At 38.6% G+C, this 14157-nt stretch overlaps 1 protein-coding gene across 3 annotated transcripts in view; it reads right to left on the bottom strand.

The window, feature by feature from the left end:
- The window catches only part of tub (TUB bipartite transcription factor), a 125897-nt gene extending 114531 nt beyond the window's left edge, over positions 1-11366 (bottom strand). For all 3 annotated transcript variants that reach the window (XM_056268526.1, XM_056268529.1, XM_056268528.1), the window contains exon 1: positions 11142-11366. In XM_056268526.1, the coding sequence (XP_056124501.1) occupies positions 11142-11203 (62 nt within the window). In that variant the 5' untranslated portion in view covers positions 11204-11366. The remainder of the gene's footprint in view (positions 1-11141) is intronic.
- Between the last annotated feature and the right edge of the window lie 2791 nt (positions 11367-14157).

Genomic DNA, 14157 nt, shown 5'->3' with positions numbered 1-14157 from the left:
AGTTTTAATTCAAATCCAAAAGTTGTTACTAAAAAAGTTATCTGCATTGCGATTCTCTTTGTACACAGTACAGTTATACAATCTTTCATAGACCTACTCACGTTTAAACACACTAAATTTAAACAACATATAATTCAATGCATTACCGGTACTTCTATATAGATTTATATATTAAGTTGCTCAAGCAAGTAGCGAAACATTTAAATGTGTAGGCCTACTTTTCTTATGCTAAAATCATAAACACTTTAAATTAAAACTTACAACTGATAGAAACAGCTGACTCTCATGCCTTTTCCTTAGCATATTTATGAACAGTCCTGCGGGTGATACAGAACTTAATGTTTCTCCACTTCAACAATTAACCGAGTGTCATCCATTGTGCAGCCTTCTTGTTCCGTGTAGTTCTCAGACCACCAGCCTGTCACATGATTATCACTTTCTGTGGAGATGCAAGCTCCTCACGCTGCACAGTTTGTTATATTATGTTGTGGGCATTTCACATAAAAAACAAAAAAACACTTACTATAATTTTGACAGCATTAGTTATTTTTGATAAACAATCCTTTTTCCTTTTCTTTGCTTTACCCTGGGCTTAAAGTAAAAAGATGACTGTGAATAATAGTAGTATAATTTCATAAAATGCATTTATGGTGAGATTGCTACATTTTCATGTCAATCCGTGTTCATTCTGACCACGAACCATGCGCTGTCACTTTAATTCAGTGGTTCACAACCTTTTTTGGGCCAGCGCCCCCTATCCAATATCCAGATCCCCGACCACCCCCCACCCCCAAACTAATGAGCGAGCAGGAACAAGTAACAGATGAAATAAGTACAAAATTGTCATTTATTAATACAATCGAACTATACTCCACAGTGATTAATCCAAAAAACAAGCTATAAACTGCATTGAATAGCAATAGCAGTGTTTCTCACAGGATTTTTTTTTAATCTGTGGTGGGTGGACCTCGAACCTTCTAGGGGGGTTCGGGGACAAGCCCCCCGTAAGAAAAATGTGTGCATTTTAATGTTAAATTCATCAATCTGGTGTACTTTGAGAGTTCAAAATTAAAAGCTCCAACCCATATTCAGTGTGCAAATTAAACAAATAAAAATTCAAACCTCTTTTAGTTGTGTTTGTCTACATTACACTACTACATAATAATAGTTATATTATATTAATCCCATGACAGTAATAGCCATATATTATAAAACAAATGCACTGAAAAATAAAGGACAGTCATTAAAGCGGTAATGTTTGCACGTAGGTTTTATTAGCATTTAGGAGAGTATTGCAAGAAGCTGCTTACATTAACCTTACTTTCGAAAAAAAAAAAAATACAATCATGATTTTTCATGAAAATGTATGTTAGAATTGTAGGCCAAAAATAGGCCTACCTTGGTAACAGGTATAATTAATACAATTACAATTAATTTGGTTTGTCGTGATTAATTTGTTTTCATAATCAGTAAAAAGAAAAATCTTCTAACAAGAATAAACACATATGAACAATTTAATTATTATTGTATTATTAATTGTTTTTATATCTTGAAACTAATGTTACCCAAGCAGCGTTTCACGCTCAGATGTGATGGCGGAATGAATAGCCTATGTGATTGCAGAATATATTTAAATATTAATATAATATAAAAATTATCATCAAATTGTCATTTTCAAATTGAGTTAAAAATAATGCCTGACCAGTAAATTACTTGGTGAACAAAGAAAACATTTTGGCATTAGGCATTGGAATTAGCCTAGTTAACGCCTAAAAAAGTTTTACCTTATGAATAGAATTTAGTTTAATTTTGAAATTCGTCGCCGGAGTAAATGGGAACGTGATTTATTGAAAATATTTGAAAAAATAGAAGTGTTTCTTAAGTCAGTACTTTTTAATGGTTTGTCAACTTTCCATTCCTCCGCTGCGTGATTCTAGCCAGCGCTGGATTGTTGTCAGCGCGAAACACATGTTTGAGCGTGTGAATGCAGATTCTTGTCAGCGCTTAGGCTATGTGCATTAAACTGGAAGAAGAATCACAACAAGCGTGTCGGTAAGAACACTCATTTAAACAGCATTCACATCCGAACTTGACTGCACATTATATTTTTGACATTATTGATACTCCTTTCAATCGTAATGCAATAGAAATGAACAAAAAACCTGCTAGTATACTGAGGGTGGACTTGCGGTCAGGAGTAGGCTAGAACGGCCGAATGATTTTCTTTTTTTTATTTGAGCGCTGCTGACGTTTTCTTTCACGCGCACCATCGACGCGCGCACACACACAATAGCTATGACATCACAATCTACGCATATGTTTTACAACATAATTTAACATATATGGTCCTAACACTTTTTAAATAGCCCACTTAAAGTGTTTATTACAAATAAATTACTAAATGCTTAAAATGACCTAAGACGGCAGGTCTGGAACTAAACCGATGAAATATCCTCGGCCCACACCCCGTCTTTCACACTGCAACCCGTGTGGTTTCGAATGAGTTCCCCGGCTGATGAAATCATGTATATCGCCGCATCACAAGGTGAGCTGGAGTCCTCTGGAGATGATGGCTCGTCTGTGCTGCCATCCTCGGGTGCGCTAGCATAACGAGTCTGATCCAGAGTTGACAGCTATGCTTTTCCGGGCCGCCGCGAGTATCGGGCTTGTGTGGAACCATCCGCCATGTCCTGAGCACTTAAGGCTGATGATTGGTTTTTGGGGAGGCGAACCCAAATCCTTTCTACCCGGACGTGCATGAAGAGGTCATGAGATCGTGGGAGTCTCCTTTGACTTTTCGTGACTGCTCAGCGGACTCTTCCGGCCCCAGGATTGGTTTGCAGCGATCGACCTGAAGGACGCCTACTTCCATGTCTCCATTCTCCCTCGACACAGACCGGTCCTGCAGTTTGCTTTCGAGGGGCAGGCATACCAGTACGTGGTTCTCCCGTTCGGGCTAGCCCTGTCTCCTCGCGTCTTTACGAAGGTCGTCGAGGCAGCCCTTGTTCCCCTACGGGAACACGGGGTTCGCATCCTGAACTATCTCGATGACTGGCTGATCCTAGCTCACTCTCGAGACCAGGTTTGCGAACACAGGGACCTAGTGCTCCGGCACCTAGCTCGTCTGGGCCTTCGGGTCAACTGGGAGAAGAGCAAACTCTGCCCCGTGCAGAGAATCTCTTTTGGCACCCTCGTCCCGATCTTTGGAACCTGCACGTGTGGCTGCTGGACGTGCGTTGGCTAGGTGCCTCCGTGTGCATGGTCCCCCCTCTGGGCGACCCCCACATGTGTATTTCCACTTTAAGCCTCTCTGAGCATGTGTCGACTCTTTCCCTTAATAATAATAATAATAATACATTTTATTTAAAGCGCCTTATCAGGACACTGTACAATACAGATAAAAACCATTAAAACAGTAAGCAATAAAATTGGCAAGACAACATTGAGGTGATATGGGTCAGGCGGAATATGATTGTCTAAACAAGTGAGTTTTGAGTTTGGATTTGAAGAAATTAAATGAGTTGATGGTACGAAGATCTGGGGGGAGGGAATTCCAAAGATGGGGAGCAGAGCGACTAAACGCCCTGTTCCCCATTGTGACAAGACGAGCAGGTGTGAGATGATCGGAGTGAACGAGTAGGGATGTTTAAATGGAGAAGATCTGAGATATATGGAGGAGCCATGTTATGAACTGCTTTGTAAGTAATGAGAAGTATTTTAAAGATGATCCTCTGTTTGACAGGAAGCCAGTGAAGTTGTTGCAAGATGGGAGTGATATGATGAAAAAGGGGGGTCTGAGTAATCAGGCGTGCAGCAGAGTTCTGTAGGAGCTGCAGCTTCTGGAGCGACTTATTTGGGAGGCCAAACAGGAGTGAGTTGCAGTAATCTAAGTGATGTGATGAGACTGTGAACCAGGATGGCGGTGGTTTTTGGAGTAAGAGAGGGACGGAGGCGGGAAATGTTACGCAGGTGGAAATAGGCTGACCGGGTGATGCTGTTAATGTGAGAGTGGAAGGATAAAGTGCTGTCAAGGACGACACCCAGACTCTTAACCTGAGGGGAGGGAAGGATAGTTGAGTTATCAATGGTAATGGAAACTTTATTAGCTTTAGAGAGGGTGTGGGGTGTGCCCACCAGGAGGACTTCGGTTTTTGAACTGTTCAGTTTGAGAAAGTTGGATGAAAACCAAGAGTGAATTTCTTGGAGACAGAGGGTAAGAGAGGTTGGCGGGAGTAAGGAAGATGGTTTAGTAGAGAGGTAGAGCTGGGTGTCGTCCGCGTAGCAATGAAATTTAATGTTATGTTTACGGAGGATGTGACCAAGAGGGAGGATGTATATGATAAAAAGGAGAGGCCCCAATACAGAGCCTTGGGGCACTCCGACGGAGACAGGGAAGGTAACGGATTTCTGGGTTTTTAGTTGTATGAACTGTGTGCGATCCGAAATGTATGAAGTAAACCAGGCTATGGGAGTGTGAGTGAAACCAATAGATGATAATCGACTGAGAAGGGTGGGATGAGAAATGGTATCAAAAGCTGCTGTGAGGTCCAGAAGAATGAGAATTGAAAGTAACCCAGAATCAGAAGCCATAAGATGTGTGCGGTTTCAGTGCTGTGAAGGGGACGGACCCCAGATTGAAACTGCTCGTAAATGCTATTCGACATGAGGTGAGTATGAAGTTGAGAAGCGACTGTTTTTTCCAGGATTTTGGATATGAAGGGTAGGTTAGATATGGGACGGAGATTGCTAAAATTAGTGGGGTCCAGACCAGGTTTTTTCAGAATGGGTGTGACTGAGGCAATTTTGAGTGAAGGGGGGACTGAACCAGAGCTTAGGGAAGAGTGAATAATCTCAGTGATGAGAGGGGCAAGTGAAGAGCAGCAGGATTTAACCAGGCTGGAGGGAAGTGAGTCGAGCTGACATGTATTTGACATGCACTCTAATTGGCACAAAAATGCATATCACACACAAATGTTGGGTAAAATGTTGCATAATCATCCTGCCTACAGTACCTTTTGAAACTGCCTTTGTTTTGGGATCGAGAATTTAATGCCTTAAATTGCTGTCTATGTTCACACAGAACGCGTTTTTCCATTCCACGGCGCTACTTTTCCATTGTTTTGTAAACGCGCTAGACGGACGTCTTTAACCGCTGTGCTCACGTCTCACGTCTTTTGCAGCATCTCGCACATGACACGCTGATCTAAACCCGTGGCGCTAAAGTTAAAAGTTCAACTTTTAAAAAACACTTCTTGTACCTTTTTTCCGTTTCACTGACCTGCGTCTCGCAATTTTATTAGCAAAAACATGTTTGTGTGAACCAGCCCCATGTATGTAGCTCAACGTAATTTCAGAGCCTTTGTCTATTGACTACAGCACTGAACATGGGGATGGCTATTTTTTTTTGGTAAGCTAATTTTAAGAATTTCAACCTAAAACCTTTTTATTTTAAAAACCTGTTTACTCCCTTCTGACTACCTGACTAAACTGACTACCTTCCAGCAGAGAACATTAATCAGGGACCTCAGATTTCATGGGCAGAAAGGTTCTGAGGTGAACTGAAAGAATAAAAAATAAATAAACAATTAAAACTACTCAACATGCCTTCAGCCTGGTTTGGCTTAATTATCCTCTATCATAATAATTATCTATTTTTCCCCCTGTCTTACAGTTAATGTGTGGATGAGTAACTGGTCGTAATTAAATCAAAACCAGAGTATTTATAATAAAGCTGCATTTCAGACACAATCAGACAATTAGAAATGATTTTGAAGCAGACAGAAGTAGACTAGGTGCTGGAGTAACGTTACTCATATTATATGTGTTACAGGGACGTTAGGGTGAGATCTTCTATCTCTCTCTCTGCTGCTTTAAACAATTCTGTTTTAAAATATTCGAGCCTGCGAATGCATTTCCCTTGCGAACTCCACATCTCTGACTCTGAGACAGTAATTAGAGCAGTGCAGTAGTCTCTGTTCTGTGCCCCTTTTCAGCCCATTAGGGAGAAAGGGCTTATGCTCACAGCTTACAGTGAGGAAATCAAAAGAACAGCGTATGTTTCCTTTGTGTGTTTTCCACAAGAAACACTTATAACACTTTTAAATTAAATAACATGTTATTTAATTGTGTAGATAATTTTGATATATATAATCTCTTGCTAATAATAATGTAAAAATCTTAAATGTCACATTTGAAAAATGTAAAGCATCTTTTCTGAATAAAAGAATTAATAAAAAAAATCTTGCTAACCCCTTTTTTGAATGGTAGTGTATATCAATTTTATTGATTTGAACATATAGTGCAAAAAAGCTACAGATGTTAAATGATTGAACCAGGAGCAAAATAAAATGTTCTTTCTAGTTTTTATATAATCTTTCAAAAACACAATGATAAAATGTACACTAAATCATAAAGGCATAAAGCTGCCAGTCTTTTAATAAAAATAAGCAATTGTTGAAATTTCAATAATTTGAATGGTGACCTAATAAAAAAAAAACATGCATGAATCATAAGACCCTTAACCAAGACATGAGCCCAATCCATATAAGAAACAGAACTAGAGTATGTATTGTTTAGCTGCAGTAAATAGGAGGTTTAGATTCAATCACTGGTGAATGGTTACCACAGAAACCGGTCTCAAATGTTTCATATATAGGCTGAGCATGTCAGGGTCACATCTCCAGGGGCCAGACCTGACGGACAACACTTATTACTGTTTAAAACAAAACAAAAGATTTGCACCCACACATACACACATGCACAGCAATGTGCTCTCCTCTCAGTATAGATCGGAGTTGCATTGTTAGCAGAATCAACAAAAAGCCTTATAAATCTGCTCCCCTGTGCCAGACTAAGGTCTCTAAGCTCCAAAAAGTCGATAGGAAGTGAGAAGAACACTTTACCTAGCCTTTAGGTTGACCAGCATGGACATCCTCTAATTAACCCAACACTATCTCACGACCAATTCATACGAATTCGTACGAGTGAGTAAAATGTGACTGATTCGTACGATTTGTCTGAACCCCAGTGACGGTTAGGTTTAGGGGCGGGGTCAGAGTTAAGTTCTTTATACGAATTCATACAGATTGGGCAACTTGTAAAATATCTAAGATGTAGCAAAAAACTTACAAATTCGTACGAGTGAGGTCGAATGAGTTCGAACGAATTAGCCACCTCGTAAAATTCGTACGAATTGCCGTGAGATCGGGTTGTGATGAATGACGAAGATCAAAAACTTGGTCATTAAAAAAAAGGTATGGGATTTCGACACAATGTCCAACCACAAGGAACATTTTCTATCATGTTGTTAGCAGACATGTGTCAAACAGCATTTTTTTTGTTTTTTTATTGCTAAGATTTCCTCAGCAGGTACCAATAACTAATCAGACTCAATATGATTGTAGTGCCATCAGTGCAACTCATTTTTTAAGTGGGCGTTGGGCTACTAAACCTCTCACTAAACCAACCAGGGGATCAGAAAAAGGATAGTACTTCTGGGGGTTCAAGCACAAGCCAACAACACTGCCACTGAGATGAATGAAAATGCTAATGGATAGCTCTCTCTCTCTCTCTTATAGACCTTTTCTGAGATGAAAAAATTTAGAAAATCTTCCCCCAAGCAATCTCAACAATCTTACTGGCTCTGAGCAGAGATGTGAAATTAATCCCACAAATCAAGCATCTGCCTTATAGAGAGAGCGTGGCTTTACATAAAAGTCATGCAATGGTTCCACTTATCTGTCAGAATAACACAGTAGATGTTCTATGTAATTCACTGAGCGATTCAACCCCTATTGGAATTCAGTCAGTGTGCTGCAGTAAATGATATGAAATGTGTGTGCCTCCCACCGATTCTGCACCATCACAGTCCTCATATTTTTTACTACAGTAAAGTGTGAAAAAAGAAATAGACAACTGCACCTTCGCTAAGCGCTGCCTTAACAACTGTTGCCATCCGACATTTTTAGACGAGCTAAGTCCATGGAGGAACTGCATGTTTGTACATGAATGTACAATGGTATTAGGTCACTTATAGTAGTGACACAAGGCACCCTGAGAGGATATAAGCAGTATTTTATTTTCCTTACTCCACATTGTTATAGTTAACTAAAACAAAAACTATTCAAAATATTTTTGATAAATTGAAATAAAATAAAATATAAATATTAGAAACAAAAACTTTAATTAGAAATGTTAGCAACTAAATCAAGCTCGCATCAGCTGATCCACATCTACCTATAGGAATACAACACCTATCACAGCATAAGGTCCATTCAGTATTATCAGCAGCTTTATCGTGTTGCTCCGGAACTAATTAACCTTCTCCATCCCCAGCTCCCCTTGTCCACAGTCAGGACTTGAAAATCACAGAGGCTGCATTTGAAATGGCATAAATACATTTTTGAATAAATATTTACTTTGCAACCATTAAAAAAGTATGTTTTATAAAATATAAATGTGTGTATGAATGTAATCCGGACATATTGGTCATGATGTCATTGTCATGTGACATACAGTTTCACTGCGGTTCACAACTCCTCTTCCGTTCCCTTATGGGATAGTTAAGTGTTTTGTTTTTTCGCCTAATATATAGACCTTACGCGCCAGAGAGACAAGCGCACAGCCATCTTTAGAATTTTGTCTTTGAACTTCCGTTTTTGCAGTAGCTCTGTATATTTCTATGGCATCGCTGTTAAAGAGTAATTAGATGGTGATGTGGATTGAATTATTGTAGAGTTAACGAAAGTTATCGTGAGCATTGTAGTGTTTGAAGATGATGTCATAACAAATGTCAGTAGACCGGGAAGATTTTAAAACGAGCGGTTCATTCATAAATCCGTAAGATCGTGCTGTGGAAATACAAACTGGAAGACAACACAACAAGTGCAGCACTGAAAAGGGGCGGGGCTACATAAGGTCTATAGTTGGGAAGTGTTCGGATGCAGCCAGTGTTCTCAAGTTCTTTCCTATACGATGTTCTGTAAAGCTGGTTGGAGTTAGCAACAGTAACAAAGCAGGCTGAGCTTAGCAAAGGGTCAATTGCATGCATTGATTGCATACTCCTGTGACTACTGTGGAAAGGGAAAAAAAGCAGGAATAAATTATCATCAGGTCTGCCTAACAGGCATTGTGTCTTATCAGGTTCCCTAATGAGATCACTTGACATTTATTTGGATAATTGGAGCAGACTCCCCTCTCTTTAACATAAATGTAAAAGTGCTTAACTACATTGAAGTTTGCCTGTGTGCCGAAAACAATCTGCACCAAACACCTGGGTGTTACATCAGTGTTAATGGGGACACAGCACAGGGTTGTTGATTAGACTGCCTGAGAGCAGCTCCAGACCTGATGAGGATGGCTGACAACTGTAATGCCTGCATGATCTGTGCACTGTAATCAGCGCCATACTTCCATTAAATCCCAAACCAGCTCAAGGGATCATTCTGGAGCTGATCTAATGGCAGGTAGAGGCTAAATTAAAAGGGTGAGGGGAATGTTTTACTGCATAGTTGAAAGGATTACAGTCAGCTGAACAAAACATTGTGGTGCTTTGTCTCCATCACAGCACAGCTCTATATTCGCTGCGCATCATACAGAACTATGATCTGCGATGTACTCCAGCCTGATGTTCTGGCAGGTATTGTCTCTTTTATCCATTCATCAGAGACGGTGCTCAGTGATGGATAGTATTCCCTTTGTTTGGAGGAGAAGCACCAGCTGTTCTCTGAAGCGCTGTCTTTGCCATAGGAACACTTCCTACATTTACCTCAGTGCCCTATCACCCACATGCATCCGCAGACACTGAACTATGCCAAAAGGGTCTTGGAGGAGAGAGATGGAGAGTCAGATACTGCGTTCAAAATCGTATGAGTATGTATACCCCTCGATACTGATGAAGAGTGGGTTTTTTGGTATGCGGGTGATACGTCAATATACAATCCCAGACTTACTACATCTGCCAATATCGTCCTTTAACCAAAGACGTACTAATAATAACAACTTAATTATTACAATTTATGTACTGTATGCAAAGAAATACAAGACCAATTGCAATTCAGTTGGCAAATATTACAATGATGTCACCATTTTTGATTAAATTGTTAAAAACCCAATTAAAAATCAGATATGACTTTTTGTCACCTATATAATGATCAAAATTATGAATGGCTTATCGTATTGGCCGGAATTGTATTATCCTATAGGGGTTTTTTTTCTTTTCTTTTTTTACTAACTTTTGAATTTGACAGCTCCAGTCCCATGGCCTTATGGAATAGCAATGTAACTGATTGCACACTTCTGTCATCTGGCTATTGTTCACCAACTTATTCATAAACACTACATATTTAGATACTCTACTCGTTTAACAAACCACTTTTGCTTACTAGAGAAGTGTGAAGCACAGAATGAGCTTCATATGCTATACCCATTGAAAAATGCAAGGAAGCCTCAGGCTATAGAGGATCTTTCTGTAGTTCCTCTGTGGAGCAGTGAGAGAGCAGTCATAGCATACCAATCACATCCTGGGGTTTCAAATGTGTCACCTACTGCAGACATGATGATCTCCAGTATCTTCCTCTGGTTCATAAGGAGAGGCACTGAGGCAGATTTCATGATGCCCGAAGAGAATTGGGATGCTGACAGTGGAGCTGAGAGGATGCTGAAGCTAGACTAATAAATACACGAGAGATGCGCTGGAAAGAGCACGTGTTGAAATAGAACCGAGACGTTTCGTTCCCAAAAGCAATGTTGATACGCAGTAACCGTTTTAAAACAAAAATGACCGTTAGGTTTCAGTCATGTGGTGAATGGTGATTGACTGATGACTGTTCAATTCTCCATTCAGCTGTCAACTCAGAAAAACTCTACTCGCTAAAAACCAAAATAGCCTACAGCATCAGGTTAGTAGCCTAAACAATAACTATTTGTCACTAAAATAAGCCATTTGTTGTTTTTCCTCAGACGAATCGCGAACTTTGTACACAACTTCGGTCGTTAAAATCAGCGTCTTCTCTCACCGTTAAGAACGACTGGGTTGGTTTGGCTGCTCGCGTTTCTCGTCACGGTTACTTTGATCATATTATTTAACACGCACATTAAAAACAGATTTTTACAGTCTGTTTACATGCTGACGGCGTGCTTACCTGTCATAACTCCATCGACTGTATGACATGCTCTTATTGTTGCTCAGTCCGTCCATGGCCATCTGCGGTCAACAACTGCTCGATTACACAGCAACGCCGAGCCGTATAATATTGTTGGTGTCTTGTGTTAAATCCTCCGTCTTCGCTAAAGTGAACGTCTTTATAGATGCTTCTAGTGGGGAGCTGTAGCCTTAGAAAACCGTTTGGTTGAGGGGTTTAAAATAGGTGGACTGAACCACTGGCTGTGAGAGGGGAAATGTCAGTTGTTAAAATGAGCGCACACGTTTAGATTTCTTTTTTGAACGAAATATCGCAGTTATCCGCTTTTTTGTTGGCAGAGTATTAATAACCTCGCGTCTTTTCAACTTAAAATAAAAATAAATTTGAAGCAACCAATTGAATTTTCTCTCTATTGTAGTCGAGTAGAAGGTAAAGTATTGCTTCGAGACGGACAAACTGGGTGAATATTTCCCCCTTAAGATAAAAAAAGAGCCGGTGATAAGTGTAACATGTATGTGGATTATGATGATGCATCAGACAGACAATAGGCCTAGCCTATAATAGGCTATTTGGGAAAATACATTTAATAAAAGCACCGCTTCTGGCACAAAGGCCTCCGAAATCCCAGATGTCATCTGATATTTTTTTATAAAATGTAATACTACAAAACAATTTATCATTTTAATCATTTAGGCCTATTTTTAAAAGCTATGTCAAATAGTTGTAAAAAAAAAATAGTTATGGTAACACTTTCAAATAAGGTCTCATTTGTTAACATTAGTTAAAGGGAGTTCTCCCAAAATGAAAAATTTGTCATCATTTACTTACCCTCGTGTTGTTCCAAACCTGTATGAGTTAACAAAAATGTTAATGTTCGGGTTAATTCACAGTGTATTAATGTTAACAGATACAACTTTTGATCTAAAAATATAGTAGAGATGTTGAAATTAACATAAGATTATAAAATATGAGAAGAAAATATTAGATTATTAAACTGTAGAAGTATTGTTCATTCGTAGTTCATTCTAACTAGCCAAGGTTAACAAATGAAACCTTATTGTGTACCTAAAATACTAAGTCAAATATTTTATGTAAAATTGACATTTTGACAATAACTGAAAAATGAATGACAAATAAAATAGTGAAATGTATAACTCTTCAGCAGCAAATATGAGGGGGGTGATCTTTACCTCATCACTTCAGAATGTAAACAATATTTTTACATCACAAATCAAAATGAATGAATGTCTGTAAATTAATTTTTTTAACAGAAACACACAAAGAATATTGAATCCAGTCCAAAATTCACTTAAATTAAAGGGATGTTCCCATAAATTCTGTCATTAATTACTTACCCTCATGTCGTTCCAAACCCGTAAGACTTCTGTTCATCTTCGGAACACAAATGAAGATCTTTTTGATTAAATCTGAGAGCTTTCTGTACTCTCCATAGACAGCTACGCAACTTCTACTTTGACACTTAAAAAAATTCATAAAGAGATCGCAAAACTAATCCATATGAATTGAGCAGTTTAGTCCAAAATGTTCTGAAGAGACAAGATCCCTTTATATGATGAACAGATTGAATTTAGAAATTTTATTCACAAAAGCCCTTAACATTCTATCAATGTAAGTCAATGCAAGATTTTAAAACGTTTATTTGAAAATAAAATCCGAAAAGGTATAGGTAGCAACTGAAATTATCCTTAGAAAATTAGAATAAAAATTAAGACATCTTATAGAGTTGATTTAAAAAAAATCTTTCATTTGATTTAACATGCTAGTTTGGTTGTTAGTATCTTTCACCATGATGAGGAGGTCACAGTTTGCATGTAAAGAGCAGTCATTATTTTAATGTAGCCATTTGCAGGCTTTAAAAATGTTGCTATTCACAATGGACTGGATAATTTATTCATCAAAACACACAAATCTGACTTTTGCCATCAGGAAATGATCTAGTTATGCATCAGCGAGACTAAATAACCACACTTGATAAACTAAATGGTGTGAAAGGTCACAGAATAAAAAAAACTGGAAGATTTATAGGAAAGGGTAAGTTATGAGACCCGATGGTTCATAGGTCCCAATTTTCCAACGACTCTTTATACTGTATACTCAGCCAGATTTGATTTCTAAATAAGGTCGCTATCACCAGGGTGAAACTCAAATCTCTGGTTTTCCATACATGCACTACAAGGTAAGCCGAGCTTCAAACATATATTTGCAAGGCCAGTGACAATAAAGCTGTCAATCCGCCCATTCATGACTCAGATGTGCTCAAAGAACACAAAGCAGTCTCCCAAACAACAGTTCTAATAGGGTCTAGACCGTCTAAGGCACATTCGGACCCCGTAAGAACATCAACACGTTTGTTGAATACTTAATCAGGGTGACAGGAAAGTGTTTTAAGCTGCCATTCCAGACCAGACAAATTGCTTACCTGATTGGCACACCGATGCTCATTTTCATATTCCTTAAATAAGCCTTCATTGCCAAGAGGTGTTTGTGATTATTAAAGCCCACTTATCCATGTCAATGTGTGTTGTTGTCACCCATGGTGATGCTGACAAGTATACACAGCACTCACCCACACACTGCAAATGGCACAACAAAAATACAACCCAGAGAATACATTTATGCAAATCCCTTTTTGAAGACTTTCACGTTTGTCATTATGAGGTTAAACATTTTATGCATTAAGAGCATTTAAAGTCTTCCTGCACTGAAAAAAGTGTCATGATTTCATCATGTACATTTGTTACATGTGAATCAATCAAAAACACAAACATAATTTGTTCAAATAACTTCAAATCTTAGAATTAAATAGTTTAATAGACCCAATAAACAGTCTCAAAATGATTTTATATGGTTCCCTGACAGGATTCATTTATTCAATCAATTTGATATATTTTGTCTCATCACTGAATTATAAGATATTATACTGCAGGGCTGTTGAATGCTTGAATCTGATTGGTTGACAAACATTCTAAGGTTTGTAATTATTTTCAGGGAAACG

Source organism: Rhinichthys klamathensis, unplaced genomic scaffold (genome assembly GCF_029890125.1).
Source record: "Rhinichthys klamathensis goyatoka isolate OS25496 unplaced genomic scaffold, OSU_Roscu_1.1 h1tg000275l_1, whole genome shotgun sequence".
In the NCBI taxonomy this organism is placed as follows: domain Eukaryota; kingdom Metazoa; phylum Chordata; class Actinopteri; order Cypriniformes; family Leuciscidae; genus Rhinichthys; species Rhinichthys klamathensis.
The sequence above is the reverse complement of the archived record's forward strand: the minus strand, read 5'-3'. Positions and strand labels throughout refer to the sequence as shown.